Genomic DNA, 10,000 nt, shown 5'->3' with positions numbered 1-10,000 from the left:
ATTCTGGGTATTTAAAGTGGACAGTCAAATCTCCTCCTGCATGGACAGTCTTCCTGATGGACTTCTCATATGACAGATCTGCAGATAAATCAGATCAGTTTATTTGTGTATTTGTGTTCTAGCTCTGATTAATAACACTTACACACTTCTACAGTATATTTACATAGAAATACGATCACAGCACATTTATTCTGCTTAAAACATGTAATTTTAGCTCCTCACCTTCTCTTACATTCAGCTTCACTACAGTGTAGATCTCCAGTTTATCAGACACAACAACACCACACCCGTATGATCCAGTGTCCTCCGTAATCAGCTCTCTGATAAACACACTGAAGTATCCTGCACTTCTGTTGTTATGAATTGAGAATCTGTCATCACGTGGCAATTTACTGTTCCGTTTTGTTGTTACTCGATTTAAACACAACTGATTTGTTCCGATCTTACAGAAAGATTTTGGTTTGTCTTTATATTCATCCTCATATCTGCACTTGATGTTGATTCCTCCCCCTGCATATGCAGGTCTAGAGACCAAGGACCCTGTTAGGGGTAAGTTCACATCATGATCAGATCAATTAATTACTAACTACTGACTCAAGGTAAATAAACAAGGTAGTAAATGATGGTTGACAGAAAAATGTTGAATAGTGAAACAGGCAGGTGATTCTAATCTGCACTGGATTAGACTGTGTTGGATTGGATATTCAAACACATTACATTGGTATTCAAGTCAAGAATATTTTATTGCTTCATATTCATTTAAATTTATGTGAATTTTCCCCTACAAGATCAGAATATTTTCTTCCTTTACAGAAACAAACATATGAAGATCAATTAACTCATATAGGCAGTCCTTGTGCCCTGATGATCAGTTACAGGTTATTAGTAATTAGTATTCAAACAAAGTGGTTTGGATTTAAATGAATTTTTAAAAACATAATTGGGAATTCTATATAAAATGGACAGAAATAGGATTGGTTTATCAGCCTTGAACAAGGGAAAACACTAGAGATTTGTAAAGATGAACAGAAGGTAGTGGTGGGAGACTCACCTTTCTTTACCTTCAGTTCCACCGGTGTGTAAATGTCTTTCCACATAGATTTATCAACTACACACTGGTACGTCCCAGAGTCCTGTATAGTGAGGTCTCTCATCATCACCCACAACTCTGCTGATTTGGTGTCATCAAACAACGAGAATCTTCCTGAATTTACCCACTGGTTTTTACCTTCTGTCTTTATTTGGTCAGAACAGACTGGCCATGAACCCTTACAGAAATATTTTTGGTTATCTTTGTTTTCTGTATCATACTTGCACTTGATAAGGACTCCTCCTCCTGAATATCCTGTTACTTCATTAGAGGCTCCTCCATCTAACAAAACACCAAATATCCATCTGATCAAAACCTTCCTTCATGTAACACTGCTGCTGATAGTGAGGATTATTTTGAAGTGCATTTCTTTACCTGAGATCAGACAGAGGGTGAAGATGAGGAGGATCTTCATCCTGAGTTCACTCTCACAGATCTCCACACCAACTCCACTTCAGAAAGATATTAAAGCTCCTGTTCTGTTACACGCTGTTACTGTCTCTGTCCTGCTCTGTGAATGTGTCGTGTCTTTATCTGTGTTTTAAACATAAAGTGTTGCTGCGCCCACTTCCCCTTCTATCTGTGTGAGAAAGAGCTGTACAGGAAGTGTGCGTGAACTATGTGTGAACTATTTTGGCAGAATATAAATGCTTTCAAATGTCCAACACAAAAAATGAGCATCTGGTCAGTTAGAGTATGTGAAAAAATCATATAAAGGCGGTTGAATGTTTAATATTAGTATTCTGCATATGAGCATCCTTCTGCATGCGCATTACTTTTCCTCCCAATGCTCCAGTATTAACTTTACTGATGATATTTATTACTTCATGTCAGTGCTCTACTGCCCTCTAGAGCACAAGGACTGTAACAGAGAAAGAAAAACACAGTTCAAACTGAACACTACAGTATTCACCACAGAGGAATAAAAATATTAGTAATGAGAGAACATGAGTTTCTCTAAATTGTAGAAATTTCTGGTGCTGTTTTGGGCAAACACCTCCACATAATGACATATTCTGAGGATCTTAGATCAGCTTCCTGCACACCAACTTCCCTGCTGTCTGTCTGTGAACACTAGGGGTGTAACACAGTGACACTTTCTGTATCTGTATCTGTAGCTCTGCAAAGCACTTCTGTAACTTCTTGTAGATTAGGGCACTATAAAGAATGCTGAAATTTATAATGTAATAATATGTAATAATGAGGTATAATTTTGTAATTTTCACCACAGTCATGATACTGTACTTAATGCCTCTGTGTCTGGTATCCAACATCTATCATCAATTTCACATTTGAATTAAAGTTATTAGTACTCCGAAAAGGCTATTTATTCGAGGGAACTCGACGCTGTGTCATTCTGTTTCTCTGCCTTTTGTTTTGTCTTGTTCTGTTTGTTAAAAGTTGCAACTCCAATCCCCAATATATCAAACTATTGAAGTTTGTTGATGACACCACCCTCATTGGACACAGCCTACAGGAGGATTATTGACCATCTGGCAACCTGGTGTAGTCAGAATCATCCTGTGTGACTCCCCAGTCGATATTGTGAAGTCCTTCTGCTTCCTGGGAACCATCATCACCCAGGACCAAGATAATGTTTGATAACCAAGCGGGCTAATTGCATGCATTGCGAGCATTTCTCAGTGAAAAAGCTCCGTTTCCGCCTGACATTATTTCACGTAAAGACAAAGTGAGCAAGCTCCTAGAGGGTGTCTAAAAAGAAGACCTTCCACCCCTGCCGAGTGCAGGTCGCTGAGGGCAGGACCCCTTGTTGACATGCGCTTCTACATTACATTTGTAATACTCACACTGAAGGTTTGTCTTGATCTCTCAACACACATGAAGAATTTCCCATTTTCCACATTTATTCTACTTTCTGTAATAGATGTTTTATAAGAACAAGCAGCAGTTTGAAGCCTCTTGCAGAGAAACTTCTCCTGAAGTCCTCTCCTGAAGGATTCTGGGTTTTTACAGCTGAGAGAGAAATCTCCTCCTACATAGACAGTCTTACTGATGGACTTCTTATAGGACAGATCTGCAGATCAATCAGATCAGTTTATTTGCGTATTTGTGTTTCTGATTAACAACACAAACAGTTCTACAGCATATTTGCATAGAAATACGATCACAACATGTTTCTTTTGCTTAAAACATAATTATATAACTTCACCTTCTCTTACATTCAACTGCACTGAAGTGTCGATATCTATTTAATCAAACAAAACACCACAAAAATATGATCCAGTGTCCTCCGTAATCAGCTCTCTGATAAACACACTGAAGAATCCTGCACTTCTGCTGTTGTGGCACCAGTGGAAGAAGGAAGAAGGACTCAAGTGTAGCTGAGGAAGTTAATTACCAACCTCCAATTATAATCAATTTAGATAAAAATATCCTTAAATTGCCTATTATGTCACTTCAGCACTGCCCAAGTAAATAAACTGAGCCCAACAAGGCTCGCACAGTTTCGCTCTTCACACAGGGTCAGAAGCTGTGGGTTCCCATACAAAAATATTTGTATAGTCTGTACCGCTTATCCGATCTATTCTCGGGTCACGGGGAGTCTGTGCCTATGTTCCAGTGTGCTCCGTAATCAGCTCTCTGATGAACACACTGAAGAATCCTGAAGAATCCTGCACTTCTTCTGTCATTAATTGAGAATATGCCATCATGTGACCATTCACTGTCTGGTTTTGTTTGTATTTGATTTAAACACAACTGATTTGTTCCAATCTTACAGAAAGATTAACAGTAACAAATATATCAGATCAAATCAGTCATATAGGCAGTCCTTGTGGTCTGATAATTAGTATAGCACGCTGAGGGGAGGGTTAGAGAACAACACACAGAGCCTGGTAGCACGTCAATGCCAGCATTTAATCACCAACACCAAAAAAAAGGCAAGGAAGGAAGAAACAGAGAATTGCTGGGTTTGAATAGAAGGGGAAAAAAAAGAGCACAAAAGAGGAGAATCAATTAAGGCAATTCCTTCCCTGAAATGGAATGGAGAAGCAAAGAGCAGCAGCAGGATCCAAGCCAAGCCTGAAGACATCAGGAGATGCCTGGTGCGGCTCCAGGAAAGAGACTGGGTATCAGTGATTCCACACAAGGCTTCTCTCAACCCAAACTGGCTAGAAACACCACATAGAGCACTTGTTAGCCAAGTAGGAGACTCCCTTCACCTTGTGTGGCCGGCAGAGCCAACCTCTCTGCTGTGTTGCTCTGCTGGAGGGTGAAGGTTTTAAGGGCGCTTCTGATTGGCCCAGAGTATTTTGGCGCGCTTTCTCCCACTCCGCCCTGCGCTCTAATTTAGTGGTGCTGGCCGTGGTGCTGATCTGCGTCCGCTCTGCGCTGGCGCCACTCTCCAGGGTGCTGAAGCGCCGCTGGGCGTGTTTTTCCGGGAAAGGAGGGAGGCGAGGAGCGTCTCTTTTCTGTGTGCGTGCGGCGGTGGGCACAGCGCCGTCACATTAGTTACAGCTTACCTTGCAAAAGGGAAAACACTAGAGCTTTTTAAAGATAAAAAAGAAGGCAGTGGTGGAGACTCACCTTCCTTTACCTTCAGTTCCACCGATGTGTGAATGTCATTCCCTATAGATATATAAACTCCACAGTGGTACGTCCCACTGTCCTGTACAGTGAGCTTTGGTGTCATTAAACAAAGAGAATCTTCCTGAATTTACTCACTAGTTTTTAGCTTTCCTTTATTTGTTTAGAACAGTCTGTCCATGAAAGCTTAAAGAAATATGTTGGCCTTTCTGTGACCTTTGAACCATACTTGCACTCGATAAGGACTCCTCCTCCTGAATACTTTCTGTTACTTTCATGGGGGCTCCTCCATCTAACAAAACTGTACAGGAAGTGTGTGTATAAACTATGTATGAAGGCACAATAGAAATTATGTAAAATTTCTGACACAAAAATAAGCCTGAAGATGTTTGAGTTTTTAATATTAGCATTCTGCATGTGAGCATCTTTCTCCATGTGAGTTATTTTTCCTCTCCGTGCTCCAGTATTAACTTTGCTGAGTATATTAATACATCATGTCAGGGTGTACTGCTATACGGCTTGTATTGCCCTCTAAAGCTCAAGGAGTATAAGAGAGAAAGAAAAATACAGATTAAACTCAAAACTACAGAATTCACCATGGAGGAATACAAATGTTAATAATGAGAGAGCAGGACTTGTACAAGTGTCTGGTGCTGCTTTTGGAAAACATCTCATAAAGCATATATTCCAGTGTTATTACCATTTTGCTTTAGCCATAGTTTCTAAGATCTTATGTTTTAGACCTCTGTTTCTGTTACCTGACTTCCATGTTTTCGCCAATGTTTATGTCTGTTTGATGATCATCCAAGCTCTGACTGTTAATTGGATTTTTGTCTACGTTTTGAATTGTTTGCCACTGAGTTTATTAAAGACTGCTCCATCTACACAGGCATCCTCCTTCATGTCTCACTTTGCTCACGTGACAGAAGTCTAAACACCTCTGCTTTGTGACAGCCATAATTACCTGTGATGTAATTTCCAAACTGCATCAGCTCCATGCCCATATTCACCAGAGTCAATAAACAATAAACAGCACTGTGTCTGAAGTTTAGATGTTTCTGGTGCTACTTTGGAAGAACACCTCCAGATATTCACATGTATTACATTTCTGAGATCATTTTCCTGCACACACTAATGTTTCTGCTGTTTGTCTTATCACACTTACATGTCTTACCCTCATAGCCTCATACTATAGTGTCATCAAGGAAGAAGCTTGATCATGAAGAATTGTGAAAACAATGCACCTTCTCTTTTATTGCCTAACTCACACTTACAGCAAAAACACAGACTGCTGGTTAGCTACCAAACTGATAGGACAGGATCATTTTTTGTAAGATGGTAGATAGAACAAACTCAACAATGTGTATAGATATGGTATAAAACACTGCTCAAACATGAACGGAATTAACCAAGCTGACTTTCAGACTGTCCTAAAAGGACACTAATTGTCTGACAAGCACACTTGATTGACAGGTACAACACAGCTATCAGCTACAACAGAGTCATTCGACAGATTTCTCAGCCAACTGAAGAATCAGATTTGTGCATAAGTGAGCTGTGGAGTAGATGTCCTGATCAGGAGGGTTTGGGGGTAGTTGAGGAGTAGAATAAATACACTCAAAGGAACTTCTTGTGTGTAGCGCCACATTGTCATGAACATTTTGATCTGTACAAGTGCAAGGGCATTGTGATCTGCACAAACTCACACTAACAGCACAATCCATACACACATTTCTCTTACATCACCTATTCTAATAAAATAAACCATCAAGCACCACAATAACAGGCAGCCACATTTATACAAAGGAATGCCTGCTTCAATAACACACAATGTTACAATACGGCTTATTAATACTTAATGATTTTATAATAACGTGTTGGTAAAAATGCTGCATATTAGTTGGTGAGTAAAGTGAATTTTAAGCTGTGACCATAAGGAGAGCTTAAGAAAGTCACAAGAAATTCCTAGTTTAAACACTGGGTGTCCAAGAACAGTTATTAAAATACCTGTATGCCAAAAAGCTAGAAAATAGAAATAAAAAAAAAAAGACAGAAAAGGAATAAGCTTTCATCTTCCCTTGTTGTGGGAAATGACCAAGACCAAATTAGGAAGAAAACAGGGAAAAACAAACAGTAGACTTCCAGCACCACACCTTTGGAGCTGTAATGATGAGAAACTAGCCAGATGAAGTAACATGACTAATTGAATCATATTCACACGAGACCTCTGCCTTCTTAAAGATAATCTTTGGAGCTGCATCGTTAGAGCTGGTGGATTTGGTATGAAAACTCACTGTTGTGTAATTCAGATCTTCAGCAGATTCCCAGCTGAGAGACGTGTGGGTAACTGAACATTGGAGTAGATGTCCTGATCAGAGGGGATTGTGGGTAGTTGAGCAGTTGAGTAAAGAGCAGAATCGCAGGGGCTTGTGGGTAAGTCTGAGTTTGCATAAACTGTGTGATGATCAGAGGGGATTGTGGGTAGTTGAGCAGTTGAGTAAAGATGTCAGGGATGGCAGGTGAGGACCCAAATGCAGAACACAGTCCGAGTTCAAACTTAGAGTCTTTATTAAAAACGGCACAAAGAATGGCAGAGTTCTCAGTCAACTTCAATAGAGAACAGGTTAAACGTAGGACTGGCAGAGTCATAAGCAGCATACAGTCCAATAATCCAAATCCAGAGAACAGGTAAAACGTAGGACAGGCAGAGACATTAACAGCATTCAGTCCAATAATCCAAATCCAGAGGACAGGTAAAACGTAGGACAGGCAGAGACATTAACAGCATACAGTCCAATAATCCAAATCCAGAGAACAGGTTAAACGTAGGACAGGCAGAGACATTAACAGCATACAGTCCAATAATCCAAATCCAGAGAACAGGTTAAACGTAGTACAGGCAGAGACATTACCAGGCAGACAGGAACAGAAGAAAAGGGCAGGATGCCGTCTCAGGAGCTCAAGGCTGACTGAAGAGACCATCTGGCAAGGAGCATGGACTGCTCGCTAGCTTATATAGGGCAGAGGAGCATAAAATGGCGGAAACCGGAAATGAGATCGCGAAACCGGAAGTTGCGTCCCGGAACCGGAAGTGGCCACACGGAACCCGGAAATGCATGCCTGACAGTACCCCTCCCTCCACGGGGCGTCTCACGACACCCCTCCTGGTTGATCAGGGTGCTCGCGGTGGAACCGGGAAACAAGGTCGGGATCAAGGATGTGACGAGCGGGCACCCAGGAGCGTTCTTCAGGGCCGTAGCCCTCCCAGTCGACAAGATACTGGAGACCTCTACCCCGACGTCTGGAGCGTAGAAGGCGGCGAACCGTATAAACGGGGCCTCCATCAATGACCCGGGCGGGAGGAGGGGGTCTGGTGGAGGGAACCAGCGAACAGGCTTGGACAGGCTTGAGTCTGGAGACGTGGAACGTAGGGTGGATGCGAAGGGCCCGGGGCAGCCTGAGTCGGACGGACACTGGATTGAGCACTTTAGAGATTGGGAAAGGACCAACAAAGCGAGGAGCGAGCTTCCGACAGGCGATTTTCAGGGGCAGATCCCGAGTGGACAGCCAAACACGTTGACCAACATGGTAAGGGGGTGCCGGGTGGCGCTTACGATTAGCCCATCGAGCATAGCTTTTGGATGAGCGGAGAAGCACTAAGCGGGTCCTCCTCCAGACCCGACGACACCGTTTAACCAGGGCAAGGGCAGAGGGAACCGAGGCCTCTAATTCTTGGGAAGAGAACAGAGGTGGTTGATAGCCGTAAGCGGCCTGGAAAGGAGAGAGGCCTGTGGCAGCCGAGGGAAGAGAGTTGTGGGCATATTCGACCCAAATGAGGTTGGATGACCAGGATGTAGGGTCTTCAGAACAGAGGATTCTGAGCCCAGTCTCCAACTCTTGGTTCAATCGCTCCGTCTGGCCGTTGGTCTGCGGGTGGAAGCCAGACGAAAGGCTAATGGAGGTACCCAGGAGGTGACAGAACTCCTTCCAGAATCTCGAGGTGAACTGAGGCCCCCGGTCAGACACAATATTGCGAGGTAATCCGTGTAGGCGGAAGACATGAAGTAGTAGCATCTGGGCAGTCTCCTTGGCGGAGGGAAGCTTGGCCAAGGGCACGAAATGGACCATCTTCGAGAATCGGTCCACCACCGTGAGGATGGTAGTGTGGCCGGCCGAAGGAGGTAGTCCGCTGACAAAGTCCAGGGAGATGTGGGACCAAGGTCGTCTGGGGGTCGGAAGGGGGCGCAGGAGCCCGGCCTGTGGGGTCCTGGACGATTTCTGCTGAGCACAGGTGGGACAGGCTGCCACAAATCTCTGGACATCGTGCTTGAGTGATGGCCACCAGAAACGCTGTTGGAGAGTAGACAAGGTACGGGAAACCCCGGGATGACAAAAAAGGCGGTTGCTGTGACACCACTGGATGACCTGAGACCTAAGGTGATCAGGGACAAAGAGTCTGTTCCTGGGGCAGTTGCCTGGAATCTGTATCCCTGCGATGGCCTGCTGCACTTTCCTTTCGATCCCCAGATGAAGAGTACGGATGGTTACCGACGAAGGGAGGATGTGTTCGGGAGCTGGGTCATCCTCATCGGGGGTGAATAGTCGTGAAAGGGCGTCCGGTTTACCATTCTTAGAACCAGGGCGGAATGAGAGGGTGAAGTTAAAACGCCCAAAAAACAGCCCCCAACGAACCTGTCGAGGATTGAGTCTTTTGGCTGTCTGAAGGTATTCAAGATTTCTATGGTCAGTCCATACAATGAAAGGCTGCTCAGTGCCCTCCAACCAGTGGCGCCACTCCTCCAGGGCCAGTTTCACAGCCAGAAGCTCCCGTTCACCGATGGCGTATTTCTGTTCAGCTGGGGAAAGGCGGTGAGAGAAAAAGGCACAGGGGTGGAGTCGGTTGTCCTTAGAAGCCCTTTGAGACAGGACGGCCCCCACCCCACAGTCAGATGCATCCACCTCCACCACAAACTGGCGCGATGGGTCCGGAAGAATCAGGATGGGAGCAGTAGTGAAGAGCTTCTTGAGTTGGGCAAAGGCTAGCTCAGCCTCTGGAGTCCATGAGAAGGGGTGTAGCGAGGAAGTGAGTCGGTGCAGGGGTGCCGCAACGGCACTGTAACCCCTGATGAACTTCCGGTAGAAATTAGCGAACCCTAGGAAACGCTGGAGCTGCTTACGGCTTTCAGGGCGCTGCCAGTCCCTCACAGCCTCCACCCGCCTGGGATCCATCTGTATGCTACCGGCCGAGAGTATGAAACCCAAAAACGTGGTGCTGGAGGTGTGGAATTCACACTTCTCGGCTTTCACATACAGACGGTTCTGAAGCAGGCGACGGAGCACCGACCGGACATGGTGAACATGCTC

The 10,000-nt window shown here is 44.2% G+C and overlaps 1 protein-coding gene across 6 annotated transcripts in view; it reads right to left on the bottom strand.

Annotated features, from left to right (window-relative positions):
- The window catches only part of LOC131361537 (polymeric immunoglobulin receptor-like), a 5,148-nt gene extending 3,516 nt beyond the window's left edge, over positions 1–1,632 (bottom strand). For 3 of the 6 annotated variants that reach the window (XM_058402711.1, XM_058402712.1, XM_058402716.1), the window contains exons 1-4: positions 1,466–1,622; positions 1,052–1,372; positions 223–540; positions 1–78 (exon numbers count right to left, since the gene is read on the bottom strand). The exon at positions 1–78 is cut by the window's left edge and continues 264 nt beyond it. In XM_058402711.1, coding sequence (XP_058258694.1) covers positions 1–78; positions 223–540; positions 1,052–1,372; positions 1,466–1,505 — 757 coding nt within the window. In that variant the 5' untranslated portion in view covers positions 1,506–1,622. Of the gene's footprint in view, positions 79–222; positions 541–1,051; positions 1,373–1,465 lie in introns of all 6 variants that reach the window. The other 3 variants (XM_058402714.1, XM_058402715.1, XM_058402717.1) reach the window with 2 other exon arrangements.
- Between the last annotated feature and the right edge of the window lie 8,368 nt (positions 1,633–10,000).

Source organism: Hemibagrus wyckioides, linkage group LG11, assembly GCF_019097595.1.
Source record: "Hemibagrus wyckioides isolate EC202008001 linkage group LG11, SWU_Hwy_1.0, whole genome shotgun sequence".
In the NCBI taxonomy this organism is placed as follows: Eukaryota; Metazoa; Chordata; class Actinopteri; order Siluriformes; family Bagridae; genus Hemibagrus; species Hemibagrus wyckioides.
The sequence above is the reverse complement of the archived record's forward strand: the minus strand, read 5'-3'. Positions and strand labels throughout refer to the sequence as shown.